Raw genomic sequence first — 11,076 nt, 5'->3', positions numbered from 1 at the left:
TGCTGCCACCGTGCGATTTCTGTTCTCACTCTGAAGCAAAGTTCTTAACCTGAGGTACTATTTCTGGGTTAGCGGAGTCTGTAACCTGAAGCATCTGTAACCTGAGGTACCACTGTACTTATATTACCTACATTGTGAGTGGTAGGGGGAAAACCAGATATCAAGCAATTGATTGCAACCAACTGTTGCGTGTGTGCAAATTATAGGGTGAAATGAGACAATAAAAGTAGATAGTGGTCATTCATTCATATAGGTAAAGGTAAAGGGGCCCCTGACCATTAGGTCCAGTCGTGGCCGACTCTGGGGTTGTGGCGTTCATCTCGCTTTATTGGCTGAGGGAGCCGGCATACAGCTTCCGGGTCATGTGGCCAGCATGACTTAAGCTGCTTCTAGCGAACCAGAGCAGCGCATGGAAACACCGTTTACCTTCCTGCCAGAGCGGTACCTATTTATCTACTTGCACTTTGACGTTCTTTCAAACTGCTAGGTTGGCAGGAATTCATTCATATATGAAAAAGCAGAATCTTAAACTGGCAAAAGCCTTCAGTATGGGGGTTGCATGTAACAAATGTTCTGCTGCCAGAAGAAATGATCCACCAAAAAACAGCATGTAATAGACACCAGACAGCCCAAGCCCTGAAGTGCTAAGTGTTAAGTGACAAGATGAATAGTTGGCAAGTAAGAACTGGGCTTTGCCAATGGCTTTGATGACCAATCCCAGCAACCAGGATTGAAAATTTAGCCAATATTGCTACTTTGCAAGTAAATGAAAGCAGTCTGCCGAGTGGGGATTTCCATCCTACACTTCCGTGTGGAGCTGGGCGGTGGGATGGTTGGGAATTCTGTTGAATGTATAATGTATTTCTTGGTACTTTCACCTTGCAGATTTTGCAAGGATTTCCATGAAGACAGCTTTAGTCATGTGACGGGCCAGATTCCCCAAAAGTCATTTACATAAGTAAGAAATGCACTGCATGGCATTTCTACAAAACCATGTAGGGGTTTTCCAAATAGCTGCTCACCCGCTCCTTGCAGCAATGGGAGCGATGGGAGCCAGTTTGGTGTAGTGGTTAAGAGCAGTGGACTCGTAATCTGGTGAACCGGGTTCGATTCCCCGCTCCTCCACATGCAGCTGCTGGGTGACCTTGGGCTAGTCACACTTCTCTGAAGTCTCTCAGCCCCACTCACCTCACAGAGTATTTGTTGTGGGGGAGGAAGGGAAAGGAGATTGTTAGCCGCTTTGAGACTCCTTCGGGTAGTGATAAAGTGGGATATCAAATCCAAACTCCTCCTCCTTCTACTCCTTCTAGCATTATTGAAACAAGGACACGGGAGGGGAACAGACAGAAGAGCTCCCATTAATGGGCATTTTCAAAGCAGCAAACTGCAAGCTGTTATTTCCGTATTATCTATATTATATATTTAGAAAAGTTGTCTGTTCACTAGACACTTGGACACCTCTTAGGAGAGAACAAAATTTTGCAGACTTTCATCCATCTTTTGATACAAGTGCATTTTGAATCAAGACAGCAGATGGAACCTTTCAAAACTAACACTGATTTTAACCATCCATTTCAAAACTACATGGATCTTCTCATTTATTAGAATTCCCAAGCAATGCCTGGTATGAGACTGCTAGTTGTTCATGGGCGATAACATCAGTCTCCTAAATCTGTTTGGGGGTTGTTTTTTCAGTGGTTTTAATTGTAGAAGAGTTCTTCAGGGACACCTCCAGAGGACAGATTTATTAAGCATTCTTCCTGATTTGCTTGCACAAACCTTACACAGAGGTGAAATTATAACCTTCCCGCAAACAAATCAGAATGAACTCTCGATTAATACTTGATAGAAAAAGATCAGCAGTCATCCTGATTCACTTGTGAAGTATTTATTCATCTTCCTGTTAACCATTCATTCCACACTTTTCAATGCACTTCCCCATCGCTCTAATACCCACAAAAAGTCAATTTCTTTTTTTAAAGGAAACTTACTGCACTAGGATAAGGATCATCAACTTTGGGGGCCCAGTGGGGCACCTTTTGAATTTTGAGCATGTGCCATGGGTGCCAGTCACACAGTGGATGCCAAGGGGTTGTATAAAATGACTGTCATATGTAAAAGACCAGAAAAAGAGACAGGAACACAAAATGGCGCAACAATGTCCGTCCCCCCCCCAACCAGCTGCCCCATTAATAGGGGGAAAGACTAAAGACTCACTCTTTGTACCACTCCCTTTTCTGCTCAGAACAAATGCAAGGGTGGGTTTCCAGTCCTGGCATCCCATGAAATATGAACATGTTTTCGGGAGGTGTTTAATGCAGGAGAGGTTAAATTAGTCCAAACAGGTTCTGAGCAGGAAGAGCAAACAGCTCCACAAATATTATGGGGTTTCTGAGGGGATATCTACTTTTCATAAAGTAAAGGACCCTGACAGTTAAGTCCAGTCGCAAACGACTCTGGGGTTGTGGCGCTCATCTTGCTTTACTGGTTGAGGGAGCCGGCGTTTGTCCGCAGACAATTTTTCCGGGTCATGTGGCCAGCATGACTAAGCCGCTTCTGGCAAACCAGAGCAGCACACAGAAACGCTGTTTACCTACCCGCTGGAGCGGTACCTATTCATCTACTTGCACTTTGATGTGCTTTCGAACTGCTAGGTGGGCAGGAGCTAGGACTGAGCAACGGGAGCTCACCTCGTCACAGGGATTCAAACCGCAGACCTTCCGATCGGCAATCCCAAGGCTCAGTGGTTTAGACCACAGCGCCACCCGCGTCCCTTTTGTAGGCAACATAAAAGGTGGGTGCCACATGGGAAACCTTGTCTTAGGGTGACAGAGTGCTTTAATTGCATGACCTGCAATTCCCGATATGTCACTTTGGCAAAATGCTGACTGACTGGAGACGCCCTTTATCAAAAGTTGTAGGGAACAGAACTTTTAACAATCAAAGGAAATAAGTGTGGTGACTCACGTCAACCAGAGAGCGCTCTCTTTTCCCCCCCTTCTGAATGTCATTCATGTCCGTAGCAATCATTTGCTACTCCTTCTTCCCTGTTCTGATAACTGCATATATCAAGTAGTAGATAGGTAGCCGTGTTGGTCTGCCATAGTCAAAATAAAAAAATTCCTTCCAGTAGCACCTTAAAGACCAACTAAGTTAGTTCTTGGTATGAGCTTTCGTGTGCATAGTTTCCTATGTTCCTGTGTATCTGAAGAAGTGTGCATGCACACAAAAGCTCATACCAAGAACTAACTTAGTTGGTCTTTAAGGTGCTACTGGAAGGAATTTTTTTATTTTGCATATATCAAGAGAGTGTTTCGACTCCCTTTGTGAGGCAAGAAAGGGAAAGCAGTTGGCACGTTTTCCTTCTTTCAAACATATATCTGCCACTGCACTGTAACCGGTGGGGTTTTTTTGTGTGTGTGTTTTAACTGTTGCAAATAAGACCTGGCATATTTCCAGAAGGTGTGTCTGGGCAGTAAACTTATAAGGTTCTAAAATGTGCTATTGTGGAGTAATACCCTTCCGAAGGCGTGTAGGTGTGTCTCTGACTGTATAAATAGGCAAGAAGCGTCAGTACTTTGAAGGAGACGGGAATCACCTTGAGTTTTACACTTGGACAAGCGGAAAAGACAGCAGGAGGTATGTGTAATAGCTATCTTGCAATTTGTCTGCAATAGAATGCTAATCTCTCAGAATGGAGCGGCTAAATTTCTTGGTTGCCTGCTCAAAGGCAAACTACACATTACCTACAGGAGTCTTTTTCTTTTTCATTCACATTTTTAAACTAAAAAGCAGAACCTTATTAACAGACAGCAGGAGGGCAGAGGGGGCGAGGGGGAAACTGGAATGGCCACTTACCCTTTCCCCTCCGTCTTCCACTATAAACTACATTTTACAGGCAGCTTCCCCCAAGATAGTGGGGAAAGCGGCTTGGGGAGGGTGATTGCGAGTGGGCAAATAGCAAGAGGCAAAAGAACTAAGCAGTCACTCCACACCAGTAGTAGAGCATCTGCCTTGTACCAAGGAAGTCCCAGGTTCCAACCCTGGCAGCTCCAGATAGGAATGTGAAAGAAGTCTGTCTGAAACCCTGGAGAACCACTGCAAGACTGTATGGGCAATACTGACCTATATGGCCCAATGACCAGTGGATTCCATATAAGGCAGTTTCCTACGTTCCTAGCATCCTTTACTGCTCTTCTGTTCCTGCTTGAGATTTCAGAGGCTCCTTTTCAACAGCAACAGCAATTAGGAAAGAAAGATGCAACTGTGTGGTCAGTGCCAGCCAAGGTTCACATTACTGGGTTAGATGGACTAACGTTCCGAACTCAACAGAAAGGCTGCTTCCTATGTTCGCGTTATGTTGCTTAAATCTTATTGATGGCTGTAGGATGCGGAGCCCAGTTCTTTGCCTATTTCCTCAGACATAATCCTACTGACTTTAATGGGGCTTTATCCCAAGTATGCCCATTTAAGATCTATGTGTGCTGGTCCAGTCTTTTGCTCTGGAATAGTTCCTCTGTGGGCCAAGAACTGCAGTGTTAGATTTCTGTCCCCAGCTAGGCAGCAAAGAGTTGGATAGGAGAAAAACCATTGGGTACCTACTTTTGCCTTTGGGTGAGCAGTATTCAGATTAAGTAGGGAGTCTTGCGCATGAGTAAATCTTGCATTTTGCTAATGTGAATGCCTTGGAAATTGTCTGTTGGAGGAGGTGTGGTAGCAAGCACTGAAGATGTGGCCCGCTTTAATAATTTCACACTAACTGTGGTTACAGATCATGCAATAACTGTCAGTTCTTACATGTAATAAATGATGCTTATCCACTCAGGGTGGTTCACCAGCAACAGGGCTCAGGTTTGCAAAACGAGTTACGGCAGCAGAACAAATTCCAAATGTACATTTCCCTCCTGTCATTTTTGACATGTATCTGCATTGTAAAGGAAACACATCCCCTGTTTTTTCCCCCTTAGCATAGCATCATATTTAATATTTAATATGCAGCTGACTTGTATGTATCTCCATTGGGTTAGTCATAAGCACACAGAGGATTGCAGCCTTTTTCATTATTTTTCAGAAGTCTAAGTTGGAGAGGTACTTTTACATGAACTTTTACTCCAGTAGAGCTTTGGTTCCCGCATTCCTGAACCTTTGCGGTCCCCTCCAGTTCTACAATTCTATTATATTATGATGATCAGAGGGGAATCTGAAACACGGCTTGATTATTCAATAATCAATAAGCACAGAGCTGCTGGACTAAATATAAACCAAGCCACCCAAATTGGCATGTGCAGCCTTAAGTGTGCGTGGCAGTCTCTCTCTGGATTGAGGCTAAGAGCTATTGAGCTTTGAATAAGGAATGGCCCTGTGCTTCATACACATGAAATAAATTTTCTGGAGGGGCTTTCCCATTTGAGGATAAAGGTTTTTGGGTTTTTTACTAATAAGCTCTTCCCATGAGCATAGAAATCTGCTGTACAGATTGCACTAACCCTGCCCCCAAGGAGCTCAGAATGTTGTTTAAACCTCACAACAAACCTATCTGTGCGAAGCAGGGACTTAAACATACACACCCAACATTCTAGCATCCTGGAAAACGGTGGGTACCACTTTTCCATGGGCACTCCTACACATTAGCATCAGCTTTCTGTCCTAACTTCTGTTGCCTCTGGCAGACTTTTCATCCTGTTCGTGGCTCTTTCCCTGATCCTTCTTTAACTTGGATTTGGCTGAAATGAAAGAAAAGGGATAGTCAGAAAGGGCAGTGGGAGCCGGATGTGAAACAGCTGCATATCTGAATAAATTTCAAGTGATCTTAGCTGCAAGTGATGTTCCGCCTAAAGGGAAACTGTGGACTGAAGAATCAGTTCATCTAAGCTCTCAAACACACCCCTGTTTGCTTTCTGGCTGAGTGAAAGTATAATTTCCTAACCTATATTGTCTTCAGAGGTGGGTTCGGCAGTCAGACAGATCTAGGATGAGATTAGAAATTGATATCATTCTCAAGCGAATGTGGGAGAAAGGAAACAATTTCACGTTTTGCACAGAAGTTATCCGGGTGCTCTTAAAACATAGTGCCAAAGCCAATTTTACCTTTGGGGCAGTTTTGAGATTTAACCTTATAAAGACTGATTGTGGCAACAGTCAGGTAGTCACGATCATGATATGACTTCCTGGTCAAGAAACATCTGAGCTGGTCATTTTAAAATAATATCCTGTTTGGTCCTGGCCAAATCAAGACCAATTGATGTAATATTTATTTTAAATGAGGCACCCAATTCTGTTATTTAAGTCTTTTAAAATCCTATTTGCCAATTCCTGACAAAAGTATAGTACTTTTGGTTAAGGTGCCCCTAGTTTATTGACTTGCCCCCCCCCCCATTTGACTATATGGCCATGGGTTGTACCTGACATTGCGCAAGCAGAAGGCAGTTCATGCAACTGGATTTTTATTTCCTCCTCGTCCACCCTACAGCCCTTTCAGAACTACCCCAAATCCAATTTTGGGTGATCCCCTTATCCCTCATCCCTGTAAATAAGAGCCCATAATATTCAGGAGGTCTGCTATACCCTCTGTAGAAGGATTTGGGGGTGTTCCTGGAGGAGGGAAGAGTTCTGCTCACACAGTCCTGGATAAAGCCCAGTTATGTCCCTCACTCTGAAAAGCAGATACTTTGTACAGGTGTTCATGCACCACCTGACAAAATTAGGAAGGGTAAGGCTCAAGCCTACTGGCTCTGGCTCTTACCTCCACCTGTTCAAGATCTTGTAAGCATGAGGCTTAGAGACAATTAGTATCCTTCAGAAATGGAGGGGATAGATCATGCATAAGGTGTCTGCTTGCATTTTGGGCAATGAATACCTTGAATTTCCAATGCTAAGGCATTGCAACAGAGGTTAGCACTTTTTTTTTTATTACAGAGATAAATCCATGCTAGAAAGATACCATAATGTGAGACACTGATCACTGTACTGCTTTATGATCTTTGCTGGTGTCAGAGTATCGATAATGTTGATGCCAACATGGCTAAAGATGAAAATATGGATTGTCATAAATTCATTTTACTCTCCCTAAACAGGTTTCAAGAGAACAGCAAACCATGAAGATCAGACATTTCGCTGTTCTGTGTGCCCTTATTGTGTTCTCCCAGGTGCTACAAGCTGACTGTGAAAAACAGAAAGAGAGGAGAAGAGGGAGGACCAACAATGGAAAAGGTGAGAGGCCACAGCCTGGCTCTGATGACCAGAATGGAAGAGGTCAGAAAACCCGAGGACAGAAGGGTTCACTTAAAGGCAAGTTCGTCACCAAAGAGAAGTCTGAGTGTACATGGGCGCTGAATGAAGCAGAGATTGCTACCTTGAAAATTGATTGCAAAAGATCAGAGAGCACCTTCTCCTGTGAATTTTCAGGAAACCCTTCCAGCTGTCCCCAGTATGCAGAAAACAAGAAGGTGTTCTGGAAGCAAATTACTCGGTCTCTAAAGAGGCAGAAGAACATCTGTGAAGACCCAAAGAGTATCTTAAAATCTAAAATCTGTAGGAAAGGGCCATCAGCAGCTCACCTTAGAATGGTGACACCAACTAGTTCCAGAGAAGACAAGCCAGTTCACCATGGACAGGAGACCGCTCTGGAACCTGATACATCTGGAACCCGACCAGACGAAGCATCCAGCAATTGTGTTGAAGACGTCGATTATATTGATCAGAAAAAGGTGGCTGAAGAACACTGCTCAGAGTTATGGCGGTCTCTTTGCCTTTTCGTCATTTCAATGATACAAGATAAAAAGTGCAAATAGGAATACAACAAGGTTGGCAACATTCCTTGAGTTACTACAGGCGCACATGTAAATCACATTGTAGAAGGACGAACCATTCAGAATATAGCCCTCTAATACATTTGCCCAGGAACCAGTTTTCCTGGAGACACTCAAAGGTGATTCCTTTTTCATCTCCAAAAGGGGCTGCTGCCAAACCCCATGGCCACAACTACTGATCCCACTTGCACCCTCCTTACCGCCACGTAACTGTGGGGAAGAGGTCACATGATGCAACTCATGGAGGGAGATTGGACCGAGGCCGAAATCGTGATTTTCCCATCATATAAGGGTGACATCTTCAAAGTGAACATTTAAAGGTCTCCCCCTCCTCCAGAAGATACTGCTTTTCTCAGGTCATCAAAGATGCTATATATTTTATTTTTCTAAAGAGAGAAATTGATTTATATAGCATGCTATATAAATGTTACCATTGGATGTTACAAGCCCTCTGTAAAAATGTACATATTATGCTTTGTTGAATATCTCCTCCTTCGCTTGAGTATTTCTAGCCAAAGTGATTATTTCAGTGCTATGCACTTTTTGTACTTTTGCTTTCAGAATTGCAGAAAATTAATAAAGTTAAATATCTACTCAGGTTTGTTCTCTATGTGTTAAACATTTCTTTCTGTATGAGAAAATTGTGGATATCTATGGTTTTAACGATAGGGACGCGGATGGCGCTGTGGGTAAAAGCCTCAGCGCCTAGGGCTTGCCGATCGAAAGGTCGGCGGTTCGAATCCCCGCGGTGGGGTGCGCTCCCGTTGCTCGGTCCCAGCGCCTGCCAACCTAGCAGTTTGAAAGCACCCCCGGGTGCAAGTAGATAAATAGGGACCGCTTACTGGCGGGAAGGTAAACAGCGTTTCCGTGTGCTGCGCTGGCTTGCCAGATGCAGCTTGTCACGCTGGCCACGTGACCCAGAAGTGTCTCCAGACAGCGCTGGCCCCCAGCCTCTTAAGTGAGATGGGCGCACAACCCTAGAGTCTGTCAAGACTAGCCCGTACGGGCAGGGGTACCTTTACCTTTACCTTTATGGTTTTAACAGCCACATTTCTCTCTGTTGTGTTCATGCATTACTTGCAGTGAACATCAATGTGTTTACTCGTAAGTTAATCACACTGTGACCTGGAATCGCAGATGGAACTATATAGATGGGCTCAGCTGTCATAGATCCCCCCAAAAATGGGATACCTTGGGAACCTTGTTGGAGTAGGGGCAAACTTATTTCTAAATTACTTTTAATTTACATTTTCATATATTTAAGTGGCTGACATAGGGGAAAATTTTAAGATGTTTTTCTCTCCTTCAGTCAAGAGAAGTCCATGAATGTTCCATATTCCCAAAGTGTGTGTGTGTGTGTGTACAGGGGTACCTCAGGTTACATACGCTTCAGGTTACAGACTCTGCTAACCCGAAAATAGTGCTTCAGGTTAAGAAATTTGCTTCAGGATGAGAACAGAAATCGTGTTCCAGCGGCGCAGCAGCAGTGGGAGGCCCCATTAGCTAAAGTGGTGCTTCAGCTTAAGAACAGTTTCAGGTTAAGAACAGAACTCTGGAACGAATTAAGTACTTAACCCGAGGTACCATTGTAGTATGAAATTCTAATCTACAACCCGGACTAATGGTACTATACAGGATCTTAATGTTTTTTAATAAATAAAAAAATGGTTTTTGAAGGGGGACAATTCAGCAACGTCCAAAGGCAAATTATTGGATACTGTCAAGCTTGCAAGACAAATGTGTATGCTAAGAACATTTGTTGAATTTTCAATAGACTTAAAATCAATCAACGCAGGACAAACAGGGATGTGTGCCTTTTGCATGCATGTTGAGTACATAAGTCCGTGTAATAATTTGTTAAATAAACAACAGTTATTGCACTCATGATGGATTGGAGATATAATTTGACCCTGAGGGAGTCTGCCTCATTTTCTAATGTTCCTTTCACACTGCTACGTTACCTGCTATTGGCTTTTTGACCAATATCTCAGCATGTCACACTCAATTTCATCCACACCAGTGGGCCTGGAATGACACAACAATGATCGTCAATGTATGCCACACTTTCTGCACATACATGCACTTGCTCTCCCATGAGCCACCCATTAATAATAATAATAATAATAATAATAATAATAATAATAATAATAATAAATTTTATTTATATACCGCCCTCCCCAGCCGAAGCCGGGCTCAGGGCGGCTAACAACAATAAAACAGTACAACAGTACAACACAACACAACGCTCTAAAATCATTCATTATAAAATTAATTCAAATCAAACCAATGGCAACCATTGGGCCAGAGCTCCACGAAGATTGCCGAAGGAGGGAGTCAGGCTGTGCCCTGGCCAAAGGCCTGGTGGAACAACTCTGTCTTGCAGGCCCTGCAGAAAGATGTCATGAAAACAGCAGGGAAGAGCTGTATGCCAGGATACCACCCCAAATGTCAACACTTTACTCCCACAATTTTCTGGGTTAATGGCGTTGCAAGCATAAAATTTGCTGGAAGCAATTAACACAGATATAAGCACAAAACACCCACTAGATATCTATAAGTGGCTTCTACATCGTGTGAAAACTCATATATAATGTGGAAATTAACAGTTAGGGAAATCTTGTGAAAACGGAATCAACTGTTGCATGAACACAGTCTCAGACTGCTATCTTAGAACACTTCTGGCACATTCCTAAGAACAAGATGACTATGCTTCGACACAAGTCCCCAAATAATCAGACATATACGCATATGTGCCTATATACACTTTACTATAAGTTCCTTGACTCAGTCAGAAATGTGGAGTCTAAGTCAGAATTGATATGAGTGGTTTTATTTTGCAAATTAGCCAGAGTAGCCTGTTATGGGTTCTACCAACTCTCCTCACAGACCAAGCTGCAATACGACTTCCGCCACTCACAATGTGACTGACACTGAGCAAAGCAATGGTGGAGAAACAGACTTTCATCCCTGCAGGCTAGACTCTAACATCCGTTCTAGCATGTTTCCCATTGGATTTGTCACAAATTGCACACCATTCAAGCACCATTCCTCCTGTGCTATTGCCCCAGCTTCTCAGACAACCAGAGTGCTGGTGAACTCTACAATTCAGGAGAAGGCATTTGAGAGTGATTGTGTATACTACTATGCAGTCATTTCTATATTCCAGAGAACAACCAGAGCATCAGGATATGTCCACCAAATAGGTCAGTAGGAAAATCTATCGGAATCCATCAAGAGTAAGTAGATCATCTCCCCTGTCCTGCAGAGG

The 11,076-nt window shown here is 43.4% G+C and overlaps 1 protein-coding gene across 2 annotated transcripts; it reads left to right on the top strand.

Moving 5' to 3' along the window:
* The first annotated feature begins 3,428 nt into the window (after positions 1–3,428).
* Positions 3,429–8,405, top strand: FGFBP1 (fibroblast growth factor binding protein 1). Of its 2 annotated transcripts, none has more exons than XM_081207959.1 (2): positions 3,429–3,639; positions 7,082–8,405. In XM_081207959.1, exon 2 carries the CDS (start codon positions 7,095–7,097, stop codon positions 7,788–7,790), a length of 696 nt encoding a protein of 231 aa, XP_081064085.1. In that variant the 5' UTR covers positions 3,429–3,639; positions 7,082–7,094; the 3' UTR covers positions 7,791–8,405. The 2 variants fall into 2 exon arrangements, with proteins under 2 accessions (XP_081064085.1, XP_081064084.1); XM_081207958.1 differs by having other exon boundaries at positions 3,434–3,639; positions 7,074–8,405.
* The last annotated feature ends 2,671 nt before the right edge of the window (positions 8,406–11,076 follow it).

The sequence above is a fragment of the Podarcis bocagei genome, assembly GCF_964188305.1.
Source record: "Podarcis bocagei genome assembly, chromosome: 9".
Classification (NCBI taxonomy): Eukaryota; Metazoa; Chordata; class Lepidosauria; order Squamata; family Lacertidae; genus Podarcis; species Podarcis bocagei.
The sequence above is the reverse complement of the archived record's forward strand: the minus strand, read 5'-3'. Positions and strand labels throughout refer to the sequence as shown.

Coding starts and splice junctions, on each gene's coding strand:
- FGFBP1 (XM_081207959.1), top strand. CDS start 7,095: ATGAAGATCAGACATTTCGCTGTTCTGTGTGCCCTTATTGTGTTCTCC.